Source organism: Vigna unguiculata, chromosome 7 (genome assembly GCF_004118075.2).
Source record: "Vigna unguiculata cultivar IT97K-499-35 chromosome 7, ASM411807v1, whole genome shotgun sequence".
Classification (NCBI taxonomy): domain Eukaryota; kingdom Viridiplantae; phylum Streptophyta; class Magnoliopsida; order Fabales; family Fabaceae; genus Vigna; species Vigna unguiculata.
Window position 1 is genome coordinate 9,377,156 of NC_040285.1, and position 22,984 is coordinate 9,400,139.

At 34.2% G+C, this 22,984-nt stretch overlaps 2 protein-coding genes across 2 annotated transcripts; both read left to right on the plus strand.

Annotated features, from left to right (window-relative positions):
* Positions 1–421: 421 nt before the first annotated feature.
* Positions 422–1,177, plus strand: LOC114190431 (auxin-responsive protein SAUR32-like). Its single transcript, XM_028079309.1, has one exon. It carries the CDS (start codon positions 563–565, stop codon positions 941–943), a length of 381 nt encoding a protein of 126 aa, XP_027935110.1. The 5' UTR covers positions 422–562; the 3' UTR covers positions 944–1,177.
* A 17,065-nt stretch (positions 1,178–18,242) lies between these two features.
* On the plus strand, positions 18,243–19,493 carry LOC114191135. The gene has a single exon (XM_028080320.1). The coding sequence runs from the start codon at positions 18,243–18,245 to the stop codon at positions 19,491–19,493; it is 1,251 nt and encodes a 416-aa protein (XP_027936121.1).
* The last annotated feature ends 3,491 nt before the right edge of the window (positions 19,494–22,984 follow it).

A 22,984-nucleotide genomic window follows, 5' to 3' on the forward strand; every position in this document is an offset into this window, starting at 1 on the left:
TTTTAGTTTATATCAAACACGTGTTCTAAGTTACACCACGCTTAATAAATGTAAAGATAATAAAAAATATATATTAAATATTTATAATCGTTGAATTGAATTTCAAAAAAGTGAATTATATAAGATCTTTTTAATATGAAAATTTATAAGATCACAAAAATTCTAATCAATTAATAATCCAAACCTATTTTTGAAAAAATGTCTCCTATTTGAACGTCACCATCGACCCGAAGAAAACACCGTACTCTCCAAGAAAACAGAGGGTTGCATAATGATACATACAAGTCATGAAACTCGGCAATTTTTTTCCTCCCTATGACGATTTCGATTTTAAAATTAAAGATTTTGACCAATGACCTGTCACATAATGCATTAATTAATAATGAATGCAATGTTTGCCAAGACGCACTAGCAACCATGGTTCCTAACCAGAAACTTCGTGTGTGTTTCCTCATCATCACAATATAAATATCCAATTTCTTCTCACACGCACCCAACTTCAAAGTTCACACCTTTCAAGTCCAAATCACGAACAAATCATCACCCAGTGTTAGATTCCACGATGATTAGGTCTTTCGTTGGAAAGATTCAAAAGGGTGTCTCGCAGATTGTGCCTGGAAAACCTGCACTGAACTACATCAATGAAAACCAATTTGAAAACGCAGGTTCTGTTCCAGAAGATGTTAGCAAAGGGTATTTTGCAGTTATTGCAATCAAAGATGGTGAAATCAAAAGGTTTGTGGTTGAGTTGGATTACTTGACTAATCCTGCATTCTTGGGACTGTTAGATCAAGCTGGAGAAGAGTATGGTTTCAAGCAACAGGGAACTCTTGCAGTTCCTTGTAGGCCTAAGGAGTTGCAGAAGATTCTAGATGGTTGGAGAGTGAGACCAGACAGCATCAAAGGTGCAGGAAGGGATTTATATGTACCTAAGTTCCTATGATTGGAGTATAAGTGAAAGGTTTTAATTTTTCTAATCATTTTTTGGTTTAGTTTTATGCTTTTGGTTGAAGAAGTGTTTGTAGTTGTGAAGGGATGGGAGAGTATTGTGGAGAAATGATAAGATGGAGAAATTGTGATTCAAATATAAATCTACAAAATCTTTTAGTTTTTTACAATTATATTTGTAATTTGAATAGAAAATATGTTTATATATTGATATTTCGTGTGAAAAGATATAAGATTTATTGGTATTAATACTTTTAATGTATTGTGCAATCTGTATTTCCCATTTGAGTTCTATAAATAGATTAAACTGGAGTGATGTTTAGGTCAAAAATTGTAATTAATAATCTAGATTATCTAATTTGATTAGGTTAGGTAAATTAGATATTCAATAATCTAATTTGATAAGGTTAGGTCAATTAGAAATAATAAAATTATCTAGTCAACTTGTTATGAATTTTTTATTTTATTCTTTTTTTAATTTATATGCTTCTCGACTGTTCTCTTGACTCATAAGGCCCAGATATCTAGCCCACATTCTTTGAACACGTCCTAATCTTCTAGAATTTCATCTTAAGCAAGGATACTCAAAAGAGTATTTGGTTTAATACAAAAATAAAATAAAATAAAATCCGTGTACCTGCTAGAACTAATTGAAGAACTAAGAAAGATGCTATAATGATAACTCAAAATGATAGCAATGCTATGCATCAATTAACAGAAAAGACAAGAGAGAGCAGAATTCAACAATTTGTGAACGTCTGAGCCTCTGAGGAGTAGAATTAAATTAATCTTAATAAAGAATTGTAACTACTGCCACAACGTCCTATTTAATAGATAATATATTTAAACGATACGTAGCACGTTATAATATAAAGAGTAAAATTTTGGAGTATAAAGTCACTCTTAAAAACATCATCCAAAGTACTTAAAATAGAAAGTATCAAGGACACATCACGATGTCGATATAAAAGAAAATATGTCGACTGATATAATTTAAAACAAGACTAAAAGACAAGACAATACATGGACTATGGTCCTGAAATAAAACACTCAGACAAGTGGAAGTCATCTTAGAGGCTAAGCAGCGAAATCACCATTTCTCTGTTGACCACGAGTATTTCTCGTATATGCTCACATCAATAAATTGATGATCATCGCAAAGAGAGAAAACCACACAAACAGACATACAACAAATAAAAGGGTAAGCTAGAGCCGAAAAATGGTTTATCATACAGTTACATACAATTTCATAGTTCAAGATGCATATGTCAGCCAATCATGTTATGACTTGCAAGCAATACACTAAGACTCAGACACAACTTATCCAGATACATATAATTAGTCGGATTCAGTGGATGCTTGCACTTGTGGTAGCTTTTACTACTCTACCGAGCTAATTGTTCCAGTGTCTCATTTCCCCACAGACAAGGTTAGTCCTTAATGAGTTCTAGGCCTCCTGCTACTCTCACCACTCGAGTCAGTATGCTCTATGTGAGACTAACTGACTCTTTAGAGTGTCAGGATGCAATCCTTACCTTGAATCCTTACTCAATTATATAAATGGGACACCACCATGAACTCCCATAAACCATTCCATACATGTAAATTTGCTCAAAACATGCTTTAACATCATAATCCAACTAAACATGTGGCATTCACCCAAGAACAGAGAAGTAATAAAACAAGAACGCATTCTCACCCAGCTCCTCGCTCAGACGAGAGGTTTCCCTCGCTCAAGCGAGCTCCCTTCGCCTAAGCGAGAGCTCGAAGAGAGGAACAAAGAACTCTCGCTTAGGCAAGAACTCAGCAAGATGGCTCTCGCTTAAAACAGGAGCTCGTTACCAGAATGACAGCTCCCTTCGCCTTAGCTGCTTTAGGGGCCTTGATACCCTATGGGCCAGCCTTTAGGCCCAACAGTGTGGCAGCCCTTAAACATTAGGACACTCAATAAAAATGGGCCTTACATATGTTATTAAAATAAGTATGATAAAAATATTTTTAAATTATTGATTTAAAAAGTATGTATATATTGATTTATTTCACATTAATAAATAATTTATTGGTTTAATATTTTGACTTATTCAAATACCTATCAGAATTTTAACACAATATATTTTTCTTTCTTGGCGCTCAATTATTTTTCATGACTTTATCTAAAGAAGACATACACATCTCTTAACTTTTCATTTTATGAACAAGTTGTTACATGATACAAGACATTTGTCCATAACAAAAAAAGAAAAGAGATTTATTAATTAAATAATTATATCAGCTTTAAAGAAATTTACCTAAAACACGTGTTCTATTATTTCCGTATATTTAAAAAAATGATAAACTATAAAATGTGTCACTACATACCTATATTCGCGTTGGGTAGAAAAAAATGTATATATAGATCAAATGAAAAGTAGTAATTAAATCCACCCATCTTTAACAAGTCTTTTACACCTTGTATGATTTTACACATATTTCTCTTGTTGACAAAAATGGACATATGGTTAGAGAGTGAACTTATAATTTTCTACTTTTACAAGTTATTCTTACACCAAACAAAAATTCTTTGCTGTTTGTTGAGGTCCAAATCCCTTTTAGTTATATAGTTGTTACATGTTTATACTTTATAACCCATTATAATCCTCCCATTACCATAAGAAAATTATGTAACAGTAACAGATACAATCCGTCGATAATATCAAAAGTTTGTTAATAATTTTAATTTATCAATGTTATGTAAAATTGTCATTAATAAGTTTTATCAAAAGATTATAAAATTTGTCAGTAAATGACAAGTGTTTAGAATATGTAAAATTTTTATATAAACTTGACACTTATAATACTTTAATTGGTCATATTTTGTAAGTAAATAACCAATTTTAACTTATAATTATAGAATGAGGTATTAAAAAGAAGAAAAATAAGAAGTTGATAAATTTTTAATGATTTTGCACAAAATTCTCGAAGAATTAAAAATGATGCAGTTGAGTCCAAATTCACAGTTGAGCTCCAGTAAGGCAATCAAGGAAGGATTTAGAATATGACTTTTGGAGTTGAGCCACAACAAAATGGTGGTCAGCACTTAAGGCGGTGCATGGCTGAGAGCCAAAAGTTGGGCAGAGCACCGTCCAAAAATTCCTATAAATAAAGAGCTTGGGTCCTCATTTCAAGCATTGAGTGGAGGCTCCACAATGTAGCCGTAGGATAGAATAAGGTCAGTGAGACACGAGGGAGGTGCTCTTAGTATAAACCTTATGTGTAAATGTTGTTGGAATTGCATTGTAATATTTTATAAGTAGTTGAACCCCTTCGTGTTCAAGTTTGATGTAATTAATTCTGATTTTATTCACTTCTACTCCTTGGGTATTTATCTCTACTTTCATTCAATTGTTTGTGGTTTAATTTTGCTTAATGATGACTTGATCACTCCTCTATTTAACTGGTTTGGATTAAGTTGGGGAACCAACCTCAAATTGTGGTCCAATCAAATCATCATACATGTATTGGATGCTCCATGGCATACTAGAGTGGATGCTTGAGGAGAGAGTCTTGCACATTAAAGCAAGGACTCATTATACCAGGAGTTGAGGAATCACACTAGGTTTGGAGTCCTTAGGTTCTAGTGTATCAGGGATGAATATAGATCTACATAGAAAGATTACTCCTAGGATATTGAGTGATTTGAAAAGTAAGTAACAAGATGGTAGTGGTGTAGTAGAAAAAGATGAGACAAAATCAATTCATAGCCCCTACTCCACTCAATCTATCTAATAACTACTCTCTATTTTTACTTGCACTCTCTATCACAAATCAAAAAATCAAACTACCAATATACTTGCTAAATCCTTGTGAATACGACACTTGTTGATACTAATACGTACCAGTACACTTGTTGGGAAATGGTTGTGTTAAATAGTCATCAGTAAATTTTTCGGTATCTATCGGTAACTACTAACAAATTCTAGCAACCAGTAAATTTCATGATGGAGTCTTCTTCTTCCTCTTTTTCCTCTTCTTTTTTTTTCCTCTTATGCCTCTCCTTCTTCTCCTTCTCCTCTTCCCCCTCCTTTCTTCCTTGATGTGTCCCCACAACCTTCATGGTCGTGTCAAGTGTCTAGTGCATCACCTTCGGCTTCTCTTCCTCATCTTCCTCTTCCTTCTACTTCTTCTCTTCCTCCTTCTCTTTCTTTTTTTCGTCCTCTTACTCCTCCAACTCCGACTGCTACCATTGTTGAGTCATTATCACGCCACCGCTGCCACCGCTTACTAATGGATCTTACCAACAAAAATATTCATCAATAATATTCATCAATAATTTAAATTTTAAAATATGTCGATAAATTTGATTGGGTTAACTATGTTTTAGGTCCTCAAACTATTGAGCATTTTTGGTTTTGGTCCCTCCTTCAAACTTTCACCTATTTTGGTCCTCCATCTTCTGAAACTCGTGGAATTGGTCCCCATTTTAGGACGTTGTTAGTTTTTTTTTTTTGGAGTTGGTAGACGGAGTTCCACGTCACACGCCATTTTTAAGAGACAGTTAAGCTACAGTGAAACGAAGAAAATGAAAATTAAGCCTGATTTTTTTAACTGAGAAGTTGTGGTTATGTTAATTAGAGAGTGTAGAAAGTAAAGGGACTGTAGGGATTCGAAGAGACCCTTCACGAGATTGCCTTAGATGATAGTGGGATTGCAACTTTCATTTCGAAGACGAGCTTGCCTTAGATGATAGTGGGATTGCGAATTGGAATAGGGTTTTGATTTTGGAAGAAAAATTGGGGGTTTTGGTTTCCAACTCGAACATAAATTGGGAGGTTCGTCTCACGAAGTTCTTCGACGAAGGTAAGTTGTCAAATAATTTCATCATTATCTTCGTATGTTTAGTTCCATTAGGTTAGCATCAAAATAATTTTTGTGTTGATTTCTAATGTAGGGTTCGAAATGGGTTTTGATGTCGTTTTATATCATATGGGAAGGTTTGAAAAGAATAGGGGAGTGAAGTATGTTGGTGGAGAAATACATGTAGTTAAATGCATTGATCATGATCGATGGTCGTTTTTTAAAGCATTAGGGATAATCGAAGAATTCAAGTATGGTGGTGAAGTTAGACTTTGGTGGAAGGGTTCATTTGAAAGCCTATACAACAATCTAAGGCTACTGAGTGATGATAGGGAAGCATTAAACCTAGCTAAGTATGCAGAAGATAATGAAGAATAAGTTGAAGTGTACGTGGAGCATCTTCCTAGTATGCCAAAAATAATTAAGTGTATTGAAGGAGTGGGTGAAGAGGCAGGACAAGAATATGTTTTATAGCAAGAGGTTTTGGAGGAAGTGGTTGTCGACCAAGTGGTTGTTGATGAAGTGGTAATGGGGGAACAAGAGGTTAGGGATAATGAGGGTAGGGAAGAAGAGGTTCGAGATAGACTTGATGAGAGTGAAGAAGAAAGGGTTATTGATGATGATGATGGGTTTGGCATGGATAATGACAGAGTTGCACATGATGTGCCATGTAGAAATTTTCAATAGGTATTGGAGAGGTTGAAAAGATTGAAAGCAAAGTCCAATTCGGTAAGGAAAAAGAGAGATGTTGGTGAAGGGTCATTTTTGACTAATGACTGCATTGGACAACATGAAATCAATGAAGAATATGATAGTGAGCAACTGTGCTTTGATGTTGATACTGATAAAGGTGTTAGTGAGAAAGTGCAAAAATTTGTGAAGTACAAGAGCTTCAAATTCATATTAGGGATGAAATTTTGTTCCTTGAAGAATTTCAAGCATGCCCTTATGGAGCATAGTGTATTGAATGGGAAGGAAATCAAATTTGTCAAGAATGATGACAAAAGAGTAAGGGTTGTTTGTAAAAAAGAAATGTGGCTTTCTAATAATGGTGAGCAAGGTTGGTGGTAGCCAAACCTTTAGAGTGAAGACACTTGTTGGCAGTCATAGGTGTGGGAGGGTTATGTTCAACAAGAATGAAAATAAAGATTGGATTGCACAGGTTTTGTTGGACAAATTTTTAGATGTGGGGAACATGACCGTAAACCAAATAATTGATGAAGTTAGAAAGAATTATAGTGTTGGGGTAACACCTTGGAAAGTTGCCAAAGCAAAGGAAATTGCAATGGACTGCACGGTGGGAGATGGTCAACGATAATATGCTCTCTTTTATGATTATGTGGCTGAGTTATTAAGAGTAAAGGCTGAAACCTTTAAGATCAAGATTAACCAACCCACTCCTACTTTATAATCAAGATTTAGGTCTTTTTACATGTGTTTAGATGGCTACAAGCAAGGGTTCTTTGACTGAATGTAGACCTTTCATTAGTGTTGATGGTTGTCATTTAAAGACAACCTATGGTGGTCAATTACTGGTTGTAGTTGGTAGAGACCCATATGATCAGTACTTTCCATTAGCTTTTGCAGTGGTGGAAAATGAATGCAAAGAAACTTGGAGATGGTTTCTATCATTATTACTAGAAGATATTGGGGACATCCAATCTCATCGTTAGGTTTTCATTTCAAATCAACAAAAGGTAAACCAAATCATAACCATTTTTCAACTCTAATTGTACTATTTGCAGGGACTAATGACATTATTCAACGAGATCTTGGAAGGAGTGGAGCATCGGTTCTGTTTGAGACACCTTTACAGCAATTATAAAAAGAAATTTGGTGGAGGATTTGTCATCCGGGATGGGGGTTGGAAAGGCTACCTTTTATCAAGGATGGGAAAAAAAGATAGGTGAGTTGCAGAAAATTAATGTTGATGCTTATAATTGGTTACTTCAAATCCCTAGGAAATCTTGGTGTAAACATGAATTTAGAATGTATCCTAGGTGTGGTGTCTTGATGAATAACTTATCTGAGCCCTTCAATAGTTCAATTCTGATTGTTAGAGATAAACCTATCATAACTATGATGGAATGGATTAGATCATACATCATGGGTAGGTTTGCATCCCTAAGACACAAATTCAATTTATATACTGAAAAGTGATGCCTAAACCTAAAAAAAGACTAGATAAGGAAATTGAAAAAAGTGCAAATTGGATTCCAATCTGGTTAGGGGGCCAAAGTTTGAAGTGACTCAGGGGTTCACCATGGAACATTTTGTTGTCGACCTAACTGAACATAGCTAAAGTTATCATTTTTGGGATTTGGTTGGCATTCCATGTAGGCATGCAATGACTGCAATTCACTACAAGCTAGAAAACCCTAAAGATTATGTTCATCCTTATTACAAGAAAAATGCATATCAGGCTTGTTATGATCTTGAAATAACCCCCATAAATGGACAACAAATGTGACCTAAAAGTGATTTCCCAGAGCTACTACCACCTATCTACAAAACACCACCAGGACGATCCAAGAAACTACGTAGGAGAGAAGCAGATGAACATGTTAGCCATTCAAAGATAACTAAGAAAAATATTGCCATGAAGTGTACAAGATGTAATCAATTTGGGCATAACATCAGGACCTGCAAAAAGAGAAACATAATCAAAACAACCAGAAAGGTAATATTTGATTATCAATTTCTATCTTTAATTTCATATACAATATTTAAAAAAATTTCAATACCCATTTCACAGAGTAACACACAGAGGAACACCCCTGGACTTGCAACAACTCAAGTTGAATGTAGCAATTCTGCAGAATCAAGAAGGTAGAGGGCGAGTTGGAGGGAGAGACCCACATCCTTGGTTGCCACCAACAACCAACGACTAACAACAACACGAAGAAACACAACTCTACAAGTTATAGGGTCCCAAGCAAGTAGCACTGCACCCACTGGACAACCCATGTGATTTGATTTATTGTAACTTTGTAGTTGGTTTTTGGTTTAAGTGAAAACGTTGTCTCTTTTGTGTACATTTATGCATTATTGTCACCCACTAATGGAACACTATAGTGGTGGGTAGGCTTATGGTGGACCACCTTTTGTTGCAGGCACCACTTTTGATGCATGGACCACATTTAGATCATGGACTACTACTAAACTATTGCGAACATTATGCTTTTTGTAATGACTTATCAGTTGGTTAATTGATATGGTTGCAAGGTCCACTTTATATAATTACTTGATCTTAATCATTTGTTTGATTCAAACTGTCATAATTTTGAAATTACTAAAGAATTAATTCATTTATGTCTTAGCCAGATTTATAGCAATCTTCACATAAGCTAACAAAGTACCTAATTTAAAACAAACCAATATGTCATTAAAGCTACAAACAACAAACATGACACAAGAAAAATAGCCTGCGTGCAGTTACAGATATGGCCAAAAGATTGATGATAATAGCACAAAAGGAAGAAAATTAAAACTCTGTAGCAGTAAAGTGACCTGACTTTCCAAAGATTGGACAAGAATTCAACAACAATGCAATCATAGGTTTTAAAATTCAACATGTAACCAATAGCAAAATTAGTGGACAACAATTTCTTATATCATTCAGTAATAGCAAATTCCCACAAATACATAAGCTATCCAAAAATCATCACTACAACAACTCAAAAACTTAACAACCCGTAGAACATTAGTGCATATCCAAAAGGGTTAACCCTATCCAAAAATCACCACTACCACAGCTCATAACTACAAACCTAATTACAATTCACCTTTAACAAGAACATAACCACAAATACAATTTTAAACGCCCACGATATAAGAAATAAAAATTGCAGGAATTTCCCTAATCTTCTCTCTTTTTGCAATTTCCTCATCAACTTCTCGTTTTTCTTTGTCAATTCCAGGATAACTTTCTCCCTATCCAAGCAAACTTTATCTTCTTCTACTATTTTTTTGTTGTTAGCTTCAATATCAAATTCTTTACCTTCAAATTCAGATTCCTTTCATTAACCCACTCAAAATAGTTATAGTGTGAATTGAACTGCAAAAGAAAAAGATTAAACCATTACCACAGATCAAACTCAATCAAAAGTAATGGAATTTGTTATACTTACAGCCTAATTTCTACATCTCCAAAATAATTTGCCCTTGTTCTTCACAATTGTTGCCTTTACGAGCATCAATCTTTCCCCACACCCACATACTTTTGATGCTATTTCTGAAGACGAGGCACAACTCTACGACATTTTCGAACCAATCTTCCTTTATGTAAAATTAAAACCTTTGCTTCTACTCTTCATCACTGACTCAAGATATACACAAAGATGAATGTGTTGCCTTAGTTTCCCCAACACGAACACTAACTCCACAAATTCAGTGACACTCTTTAGCACCTTAGCACCGTTCCAATCCTCAAATCATAATTTTAGGGTTTTAATCCTCTTTGAAGCTTATGAGTAAAATAAGATAATTAATTTTCATTTTCCATGTTTCATTGTAGCTTAATTGACCCTTAAAATAACGTGTGACGTGGAACTCCGTTTGCCAGCTAAAAAAAAACTAACGACATTCTAAAATGGAGACTAATTCCACGAGTTTCAGAAGACGGGAGACCAAAATAGATGAAAGTTTGAAGGAGGGACCAAAACCAAAAATGCTCAATAGTTTGAGGACCTAAAACATATTTAACCCAATTTGATTTACCAAAAATTTGTTTTCGTTAATAAAACCACATTGATAATTACTTAAATTCTTGTAGTGTTTAATCATATTATGTACTAATATTGTCTCTTCTCGAAACAAATAATTTCTTCATCCATATGAATGTTTTCTCCTATTCATTTGTTCCTCACTCCCCCATATTACCTATTTGTTATAGTTGTTGTACAACCAAGTAACATGATTTGTAGATGATTTCTCCCCATGAAAAATATTATTCCACAAATAAGTTTTTGTCCTCATCTTCTATTTTATATTATCAGTTGTTTTACCATTTATCCTAATTTCTTATTCCAAATGCTTTGTTAAGCTCTCTCCATTAAATTCATTTTTTTCATTCTTTTTTCTTTATTCATGAATGGATGAATGACGATGATCTTAAATAAACTTCAAATGAATAAAGATTTGTAGAATAAATTAGTATTTGGTTTATAAATGCTATAAATTAGAAATTTTCATTCAAGTAAAAACATATGCAATTCATAACATTTTTAATTGAGCGTGTTGAGCCCAAAGAAGTTAAAGGTGTGCATAAAGAAGTATGGAGGAATTTAAAGCTTGTCTAACCCATTTAGGAGCTTTTAATTTCAGCCAACACTTTTATCCAAAATTATTGAGTGAAAGAAAGTTGAAGTTCTAAAATGTCTTTAAGAAAGAAAGTCTTATTTTTTATTTGGATATTATTTTGATGACTCAGTTCAACATTTGTTTTGAAGCATTTTCAAGTGACGTGCCTTTCTCCATTGAACTATAAGCACCTGACAATGGACTTATGCAGTACTTTGATGTTAATTTGGTGCTAATGAGACTTCAAAAATTTTGAAATAACATTTTTTTGGTCTTACTTTATCTCGTGGTATATAAACACCCATTCGAATTCCTTACATTCTTTGCAATGGATTTTGTACTAAGATTTCCAAGATCAAGCAATGAACGTGACTCTATCTTTGTGGTAGTCGACATATTTTAAAAATGGCTCATTTTACTCCATACTTCAAAGTTGATGATATGTTTCTTATTGTTAATTTGTTTTTCAAAGAAGTGGTTAGATTGCATGGGCTTCTTAGAGACATTATATCTGGCTGAAACGCTAAGTTCCACATTCACTTTTGAAGGACTCTTTGGAGCAAGTAAGGCGCTACACTTATTTTTTCAACTAATTTCACCTTCATATAGATGATCAAATAAAAGTGGTTAATAAAATGTTTTCCCAACTTTTTAGATGCATGATTTTTAAAACTCTCAAAGAATGGCAAATACACATACCTTAAATTAGGTTTGCATATAACAGAGTAGTTTATTCTACTACTACCCACTTAACTTTTGAGATTGTTTTTGGGTTTAATCCTTTGATCCCCCTTAGTATATTTTTATTTCCAACTCCAAAGGAAATGATGTTTAGTGATGTGAATGCAATAGTAAAGTTAAAATAATGAGACAAGGAATGTGGAAAGAAGTCATCTTTGAACCTAGAGATTGAGTTTTGGTTCATTTAAGAAAATATAGATTTCTAAATCAATGAAAATCCAAACTCTAGGGTGGAAGAGATAACCCTTTTCAAATTCTCAAAAGAATAAACAATAAAGCATACCAATTCACTGATGTAGATAATACCGATGTAATAAGTTTAAAAATTTTGACATCGGTTGTAGAACAACTAATGTGATATATGGCATTGAAATGAAAAAAGATCCTCCATTTATCTACCCCACGCATAGAAAGGCACAATAGCAACAAGCAATAATCAAAACCCTAAGGTTCAAAGTATCTATTTGGCCATAGGAAGAAGAAACCAAAGACTTACCTTCTTACCACTAGCGGCGAATTCTAGAAAGTTTTCAAGCAAAGTCATAATGCTATTTTGGGCCCTAATTCCATCGTTCCAATAAATACGTTACCCACTCTTGTCTTATTTTTTTCATAATGACATCCGGTATAGGTGATGGATTCTTGAATCGTTAAAAAAATAATACAAGTTCGTTATGTGTGGATATTAATATTTAAAGTTTGATGTGATTTCTAATATGTGAAAGGTATATACATATACATATACATATACATACATATATATATATATATATATATATTTATATATATATATATATATATATATATATATATATTTATATATATATATATATATATATATATATATATTACATATGTCCACTCATCTCTAATTGCAGCTCAAATGATGATTTTTGTTCAAGACATGACGTAATAGCCACATTCTCATGAATCTTGCTATTTGTTACACTAAACATGACAAAGAAAATAATCAGAAATCAAGGTCATAAATATGCAAAAATTAATAACTTTAAGATGAATGAGTTTCAACCTTTGGATATAATACTTGAATTTTCTATGCTCTGGGCTTATCCACAAGTATAATTAAATTGGAAAATTTGGAAACATAGGTTAGTATTAATATAACTGAGTAGATGATACAAAAAAAGTAACACCTACATTTGTAACATGAATTTCAAATGAGGTTTAATCTTCGAATGCATGGAACAAAACCATACAATCGTGCATTGTCTTGGAATGATGACCAATAGTTGTTAATGACCCCTACCATCAATCACAAATACTTAGTTGACAAAATTTCAGTAGCATTTCGCAATGGCTTTCGAAGTACATGAAATGAAAGTGATCACTCATGACCAAAATCAAGTATGCATCCGAAAAACAAAACAAAATAGTCTCAACTAAAATTTAATCAAATTTATGCATAAACCTCAATTTACAAGTTATAGCAAATTATCAAAAATAGTTTTTTCAAACTATTCGATCGACAATTCATGATTTAGTATGAACGATTAAAAGTTTAACCATTTGTATTGAAACTCAAACAAAAACTAAGGTCCGCTTAATGTTCAAATAAAATTATAATATATAAAGAAACAATACACCTAATAATAATAAAAAATCCAATAAAGCTAAAATTATAAATCACAATTGACCTAATAATTAACCACATCTAAAATATTTCTTATGTAAATATCAACATTAAGACTTACATAAAACTAATTTTAATACTAATTATTCTAAAAATCTAAAGGAAAGAAAAATGACAAAAATAAATCTACTAAAATATTTGGTGAAAGAAACTTCTTAAAAGAAGTTCCTCAAATTGCTAAAAAAATTTGTCTAAGATTAAATAAAAAAGTTAAATTGAAACTCAATACCAATCATGCAATCAAGAGACAAATGGCAATATGTATATGAAAACCAAAAACTAACCTTGTACCCAAACATCATAGCTTTGAACGAAGTTGGAGGATGACCTCAAATCCTCGTCTCTACCGCTGAAGAGGGTGGCCTAAGGGAGACATCACCACCCCTTTGGAGCCTTGAAAATGCACCTTCCAGAACACTATTTGGTCAAAATGAAAACAAGGCAACATGCATTTGAGTTAGATAAAACTCAACTCACCTTAGTTCCTTGTCACCACCGTTAGAAGTGGCATTTGTCATCGTCGTCGTTGCTGCAAACAAAACCCTTAAAGCCTTGAAATATCAGAAATGCAGAAACCATTCGATTCAAAACTCAAGAAAACCACAACGAAGACAAGGAAACAAGATGCATTTCAAATTAAACAAAGAAAAACTCACGTTCGTTCACGTAACCGAGGTCATCGAAATGCTGGGGAAGAGAAAGCGCGAAAGAACAGTGAAAAAGAAATGGGTCTCGCCTTGTTTCTGTTCTAATTTTTAAACAATTTGATGTTGGTGGTTGTGGGAACAGACATCCAAAGACGTCAGAGATGAGGTAACAGACGTTTTAGTACTCTAAAGACATCGGAGTTGTGGGAACCGATGTCGAAGATGTGGGAAACAGATGTCCAAAGACGTGGAAGCTAGGGCTGTTGATGTCAAAGAGGGTTTTGACATTGGGTATTTGAAGGGCCGACGTCATTTTTGACATTGTATTTACAAAAATATCACCGGTTACTTTTTCATGTTAGCTCTTTATTGCTTGTGTGATATAAAATGGGTGACGTGGAAAAATTTTTTTGTGTTAGTGCTTGGAGTTTAGTGTGAGTGTGACTGAGGTTTACATGTACTTGTTATTATTAATTCATTAAGAAATATCTTCATTGTATGTAATGTGAATGTGGTCTACACTATTTCATCAAAACGTTTCCATTACGCGTAAGGGGAGGAGGGGGCATGGAGACAAGTCTGTGAGTACAAATACATCAGTCTCTATCCAATACGTTCATACCCGTCCACAACACCGTGCATCAGGTTCGTCAAATGATAAAGTTCTAAACATAGTTATGGAACCATGATCAAAATGAGAAAAACAACAAAAGAGCCTTCGTAAAAACAATCAAAGGTGAATATTAGTTTTTTTTATTGAGTGTAGTTGAGATTATGCTTTGTGTATTAAGATTTCGTTTTTCACAATTTAGTGTAGTTATTTGGAATATAGAATTAAAAGTAGAAATTTCAATAATACCGAGTCATCAATGCAAAAAATGAGGATAACATACATATGTCAACTGAGAAAGATGTTTTCATACATTTAGATACATATTTAGATAATCTATAATCCTCACAATTTACATTCCTTTTTCTTTCACAAACCAAACACTTGTTATTGACCTAATCTTTAATTATGTAAGAAAAAACTTTCAAATAATTTTTTATATTCAAAATTACGTTATTTTTGTTTTGAAAAAATGTTTTTTTCATTTGCTCTAGTTGAAAGTCTCTATAATAGATTTCTAAAGCAAAGCATTCATATAGTTAAATTACTTTGTGAATCTACCACTCTATTTGTAGAAGTTGGATCACTATTGTTCCAATCATTTTTTCAGTTACTACAACTCACACATTCGATATACTTGGCTTTAAAGGCCTGATTTTCTAATTAGTTCAATCAAATTCAATGCAGAAAGTCTATTATACAAACAAAGAACTACATTAGAAAAACCATCTACTAAATAAGATAAAAATTACATATTAACGTTGATTGGTCTAGTAAACAATTCTAGATTCAAATATGATTTTTTTACGTGAGGGATATTAAGTTGATTTAGTGATAAGTTGGAAGGAAAAGTGAAAGAGATTTATAAATTCAACTCTCTCACTAATATTTGAAAAACCTAAGATTAGTTTAATGAGTTTGGAAGAGAAAGTGTGAGAAATTGTAAATTTAACTCCTTTTATTAACAATAATAACAATTAACATAGACGATAAAAAATTACATAACCATTCTTCATAAGAATGGTTATGAAGAATGAGGCAAAAATGACAAACACATAACTTAATCAACATATACTAACACCGAAAGAGTAAAGGATTTGAAATATTAGAGAGGAGTGTGATAGAAAACTTTATAATGATTTTGTCATGTGGAGTAACACCTATAAGCAATACTACAATTTTTTTTTTCATCAAGGAATATTGCAAGTCTTTATACATAAATTTGGATGCAAATATGTTGATAATAATGTCAATGCGGGGAGATTTGTTAATTAACAATTAATAATCAGTTAAATCTGAAATCCCTTGAAATAAGTTGACAAAAATAAAAATATGGACGTCACTTGAAATCACTCGAAAGTTAAATTATTTCATGGAGAATTAAAACAGTGCCACTAAATAGTTTTATTTTTACTAAATGTAAGAGTAATTTAATGCAACTCTTTCGATCATTGTATATCGAATTTGTAATAAATAATTGATGATTGAACATTAAAATGGTTCAAAAATAGAGATCGTGCCTCTTATAATCAGAGTATATAGATGATATTTGTAATCGTTTGGCATCAAATGTAAATGGTGGTGGAGCCATTTACATGTCTGGTAACCTGACCACAAATAATAAGGTTCTCGATTTTACTTCCATCAAGTTTCATTGTAGATCTTAAAATGTTATCGTCAAAAGTTCGTTAGAAAAAAGTTTGAACTAGAACATTAAGAATATTTTGAATTATTATGTTAATCTCTCCCTCTATAAAACCTGACAATGTTATTATTGTTCCAACCATTTTCTTAATTAGTGGGCTCAGAGATTTGATATGTTTTCAAGTACCACATTCTAGGTATTTCGATTTGATAGGAATCTATTTCAAAGCATTTATGTCTGCAATAACCACTACAACAACAGTGCTGACTAAGTGTCAGAATATAATGTCAACAAAGATCAGTAGCTATTAAAGTCGGCCGGCTAGATTGACTATTCATAACTAAATTAATTATAATTATTAGGAATATTTTTAAATTTGTACCATTTAAGCTTACGTTGAGTATAATAAATTAGAGCCACTCAAGTAAATTGTAGGAATGTAAAGTAGATATTAAAGAAATATTTTTTAATGAAGCAAATAAAAATATGGACCTCAATTTTTAGGAGTATTTTTTTTCGTATTTTGGTTGATGCTTGTGTTCAACCACGTATCTAAAATTAAGGTACTTAAAATTATGTATATCCAGATGTCATGAATTAGTTCAATAATTAATTTACGTCCGTAAAAGTGACTTCATTATTATATCTTTAAATACTATATTAATATAGAATTAGATTCTTGCAGCAAGGTGTCATCAATAGGTGATGTTTTGCTTTTATTTAGGTTAATTCAGTGTATCTTTGTTTCGGTAATACACTTCCACACGGCAAAAACTTAGGCACAAGATAGGTGAATAGTAGATTTTGATATGTTATTGTGACTTTTTTGCCGTGGGATCCTTGATTTTGTTTTTATTTCATTGATGATATAATTTCGAAACTTAAGCCAAGGTTACAAAGTCTAAGATAATCAATGAAAATTATAAATATAAGGGATGGAAGTGAACCCTTACTTTATCTTAATAATACGTGTGGTGTTCACTTATAAATATGTTAATAATCACCGATCATTACAACAAAATTTTTGAATAATGATCAATTTTGATAAAAAATAGGGTTAAATATGTTTTTGGTCCCTCAAGTTTTAGTGAATTTTGGAATTAGTCCCTCTTCAAAACTTTATACCAATTTAGTCCTTCATCTTTAGAAATGCATGAATTTAGTCCTTCTTACCAAATTTTATGAAGTTTATTTGACATTTTATGAAGTTAACATTGAAGCAAAAATGTGTCAAACAGCGTAAATAATTTAAATACTATCATGAAATGCGTTTGAAATGTCAGATAAACTTAACAAAATTTGATTAAAATGATTAAATTCACGCATTTTTAAAGATGAAGGACTAAATTGATCAAAAGTTTTAATGAGGGACTAATTCCAAATTTCGCTAAACTTGAGGGAGAAAAAACATATTTAACCCTAAAAAATAATTAATCACTATAATTTAGATATCTTATAAATTAAAAAATATTGGTAACTAAAATAGTTTCAAAAAATTATAATTGGTCTCTAAATTGGTAACTAAACTTTTTATTATAAATTGGTCAATAATATTAGCTCCTAAGTTTTTGTTACCCAAATAATTTATCTCTAAATTGGTCTCTAATTAGGAAATTGGTCTCCAAACATGTTTTTTGTTACTAAAAATTTGTCACTGATTAAAAATTTTCTTTTAGTGGATGAGATTCATGCTGATGGGATTTCAAAAAGAAAGAATTATTGTAACATCATATAGAGGAAGGAGTTATATTATTGTCTTTTATTGATAAACCAACTTCTCCTCAAGAGCCAAGAACTAGTTCTATCAAACGTTTTAAATGCTTAGGCTTTGCACACATAGCCTCCAATTGTCCTTCAAAGAGGAACATGTTCTTGAATTCCAAAGGAGAAGTTGAAAGTGAACATTCCCCTCCCTCTTCCCCCAAGAGTAGTTCATCACACACTTCTTTCCCTTCAAGTGAAGATGAGATCAAACATCATGAAGGAGGTCTTTTAGTTGTGAGGCGCATGTTGGGCCAAGTTCCAAAGGAATTTGAATCTCAAAGGGAAAATATTTTTCATACAAGATGCCTCATCAACAAAAAGACTTGTTCCCTCATTATTGATGGTGGAAGTTGTGTCTATGTGGCTAACACAAGGGTAGTGGACAAGCTTGGCTTGGACACCATCCCTCATGCCAAGCCTTGTAAACTATCTTGGTTAAGTGAAAATGGTGAAATAAATGTGGATAAACAAGTTCTCATCACTTTCTCCATTGGGAGTTACAAGGATAATGTTTTGTGTGACTTAGTGCCCATGGAAGCAACTCACATACTTCTTGGAAGGCCATGGCAATTTGACAAAAAAGCTTTCCATGATGGTCATTCCAATAAATTTTCTTTTAACTTCCAAGGCAAAAGGATCACATTACTACCTTTATCCCCCAAAGAAGTAAATGATGACAAAAAACAAATGTTTGAGAAAAGAAAGGAAGAGAAGGTGCAACTTATGGCGCACACCAAGGAAGCAAGGAAGAGCTTGATCTCCTTCAAAGGAGCTAAAAAGGTAATGCTTTCTCAAAAACAAATTTTTCTTGCTTATCCAAGTGAGTCTTCTTGTTCCTTTCAAAACCCTCCTCCTAAGTGTCCTCAAGACTTGTCTATAGTCTTAGATGAATTCAAGGATGTATTCCAAGATCCCCCAAAGGGACTTTCACCTCTAAGAGGTATAGAACATCAAATTGACTTCATCCAAGGATCATCTTTGCCCAATAGGCCAACCTATAGGACCAATCCCGAGGATGCCAAAGAAATTCAAAAACAAGTCAATGATTTGTTAGAAAAGGGATGGGTGCAACATAGTATGAGCCCTTGTGTTATGCCTGTGATCCTAGTTCCAAAAAAGGATGGAACATGGAGAATGTGTATAGATTGTAGGGCCATCAATAATATCACCATCAAATATAGGCATTTCATCCCTAGGTTAGATGACTTGCTTGATGAGCTTCATGGTGCAACCATCTTTTCAAAGATAGATTGGAAGAGTGGTTACAACCAAATAAGAATCAAGGAAGGAGATGAGTGGAAAACCTCCTTCAAAACCAAGCACTTTCATGAGGCTCATGCATCATGTGCTTAGACCATACTTGGGCAAATTTGTTATGGTCTATTTTGATGACATACTCATCTATAGTATATCTAGAGAAGATCATCTTCAACACTTAAGGGATGTGCTAAGTACCCTAAGGAAACAATCTTTATTTGCCAACATGGAGAAATATGTTTTTGGCATGGATCACGTGATCTTCCTTAGGTTCAAAATTAGCAAACATGGGGTCCATGTGGATCAAGAGAAAGTCATGGCCATCAAAGATTGGCCCACACCTAGGAATGTTAGTGAACTAAGGTCCTTTCATGGGTTGGCTAGCTTTTATAGGAGATTTGTGCCTAATTTTAGCATCATAGCCGCACCCTTGAATGAGTTGGTAAAGAAAGGAGTTGACTTCAAGTGGGGTATTGATCAAACAAAGGCCTTTGAAACATTAAAAGAGAAATTTATCAAAGCACCACTCCTAGTCCTCCCCAACTTTTCCAAGACTTTTGAAATAGAGTGTGATGCCTCCAATGTGGGCCATCCCATAGCCTACTTTAGTGAAAAACTCAAAGGAAGTCATCTAAACTACTCTACCTATGATAAAGAGCTTTATGCTCTTGTGAGGACCTCATAGTCTCTACATTCCCTTACCCATCCCTTCCAAGCCTTAGGTAGACATTTCAATGGATTTTATTCTAGGGCTCCCAAGGACTAGAAAGGGTAGAGATTTCATCTTTGTGGTAATGGATAGATTTTCTAAAATGGCCCATTTTATTCCATGCCACAAAGTTGATGCAACACATATTGCCAATCTCTTCTTCAAGGAAGTAGTGAGACTTCATGGCCTACCTAGGACCATTGTAAGTGATAGAGACACAAAGTTCTTCAGCCATTTTTGGAGGACCTTGTGGGAAAAACTTGGAACCAAACTCCTCTTTTCCACCACTTGTCACCCTCAAAGTGATGGTCAAACTGAGGTGGTCAATAGGACTTTGGGTCAACTATTAAGGTGCATAATAGTCCACAACACTAGGGAATGAGAGGCGCTTCTTCCCCATGTAAAGTTTGCATACAATAGGGTTGTGCACTCTACCACCTCCCACTCTCCCTTTGAAATAGTGTATGGATTTAACCCTTTAACTCCTCTTGATCTTCTTCCACTTCCCACTCAAGAGTCATGGACTTGCCAAGATGGGGAGGCAAAGGCTAAAATGATCCAAGACTTGCACACACAAGTCAAGGAAGCCATTGAAAGGAAGGTGAAGAATTATCAAGAATTAGGCAACAAGGGAAGGAAGGAAGTCCTTTTCAAGGAAGGGGATTGGGTATGGCTTCATTTGAGGAAGGATAAGACTTTTGCCTGCTCTGAGTGGCCCTCATCCTGTCCCGTATCATCTTCACTTTATCAGTGGTCATCGTAAAAACTCAGGGCCAAGCACGACTGATTCGCCATCCTGATTCCAGCACAATAGAGTTCTGCACCTCCTCCTATACAGTGCTTCATAAGGTGACATCCCGATGTTGGAGTGATAATTGTTATTGTAAGTAAATTTTGCCAAAGGAAGTACCTCACTCCAACTACCCAGGTGATCCAGTACACAAGCTCGCAATAAGTCAGTCACATCTTAGTCATACCAAGATGTATGCTAAGACGACTCTTATGGCCCTCTTCTAGAATTCTCTTTCTCAGTCTTGGCCCCTATGAAACACACACACGGTTCCGATAACGAAGAATACCATATGTCCCAATCTTGTAGTCTTTACCTTTTTCTATGCCCAACCATCCCACAATCTGTTGTAATTCTTTATCCTTCCCTTGTTCTGCTTTAATCTCAGCAAGGAAGTCATTAGTAACTCTCAGCATACCCTACCGGATATGATCAGAACATATCTGTAGTTCTAGGTTCATATCTCGAATTTTCTATCAACTCCAATCCTTTCATCATCATAGAGGACATATGTACTCGTTTCCTGCTCAAGGCATCCACTACGACATTAGCTTTACCAGGATGATATAATAGCTCAAAGTCGTAGTCCTTGAGATACTCCATCCATCGTCGTTGTCGCATATTTAGCTTCTTCTGCTCGAACAAGTACTTCAGACTCTTATGATCGCTGAAGACTTGAAATTGTGAGCCGTAAAGATAATGTCGTCATGTTTTGAGAACAAAAACAATTACAGCCAGTTCGAGGTCATGAGTAGGATAGTTCTTCTCGTGCATCTTTAATTGTCTAGATGCATAAGCCACCAGTCTTTTCTCTTGCATTAGAATACAACCCAGACCTTGGTACGATGTATCACAGTATACTTCAAATGTCCTGGTCGTATCTGGTATTGCTAAGACTGGAGTTGTGGTCAACCTTCTCTTCATCTCCCCAAAGCACATCTCGCAACTATCTGTCCAGGAGAAAGGTTGGTCTTTGCTAGTAAGTTGCGTCATAGGACTCACCTTCTCTTCTGATATTGTTTGTGGTCGCTCCCAATTCATCATTGTATCAATCTTGGCCGAGTCTACTACAATACCTTGTGCTGAGATCACATGACCAAGAAACTGAACTTCTTCCAGCCAAAACTCGCATTTGGACAGCTTCCCATACAATTGGTGCTCTCTAAGTACATCCAACACAACCCACAGATGATCAGTATGTTCCTCTCGATCCTTGGAATAAATAAGAATGTCATTAATGAATACCACGCCAAACTTATCTAACCACGGTCGGAAGATTTTATTCATGTAGTCCATGAATATCGACGGGGCATTGGTCACTCCAAATGGCATTACCACGTATTCATAGTGCCCATAATGAGATCTGAAAGCAGTCTTCTGGACATCCTCTGGTTTGACCAGGATTTGATGATACCCTGACCGTAGATCAATTTTGGAGAACACCCCCACTCCCCTCAACTGGTCCAATAAGTCGTCAATTCTGGGCAATGGATATTTATTTTTGATGGTCAGCTTATTCAGTTGATGATAATCTACACAGAGTTTGGAGCTCCCATCCTTCTTTTTGACTAGTAGCACTAGAGCCCCCCATGGCGACGCACTAGGTCGAATAAACTTTTTCTGCAACAAATCTTCAATCTACTTCTTCAACTCAGCCAACTCTGCTGGTACCATTATGTATGGTGCCATCAACACAGGCCCAACTCCCAGAATAAGATCAATGGTAAAGTCTACTTCTCTGCTTGGCGGTAATCCCAAAACTTCATCTGGGAATACATCTGCATATTCGTATACTATCGGTATGCTTCTGATAAGATCAGTTGTACTCTTCTTCTCTGACTGAACCATTATCATGAAGCAAGAAGCTCCTTCTGCCTCCTCTTTTAGTGCCTCTCGAGTAGAGATCAGTGCTAACCCATCAGTTTCTGGGAATATTTCATTGCGCCGTCTGCAATCAATTATGACGTGATTGTTTGACAACCAGTCCATTTCCAATATTACATCTTGTCCTTCCAATGACAAGAAAATGGGGTTCACTTTGAACCTATGTCCTAACACTTCTATAGAACATCCGACACAAACTAAGTT

Bases quoted from the DNA above. Each gene is read 5' to 3' on its own strand.
- LOC114191135 (XM_028080320.1), top strand. From the start codon at position 18,243: ATGTTCTTGAATTCCAAAGGAGAAGTTGAAAGTGAACATTCCCCTCCC.
- LOC114190431 (XM_028079309.1), top strand. From the start codon at position 563: ATGATTAGGTCTTTCGTTGGAAAGATTCAAAAGGGTGTCTCGCAGATT.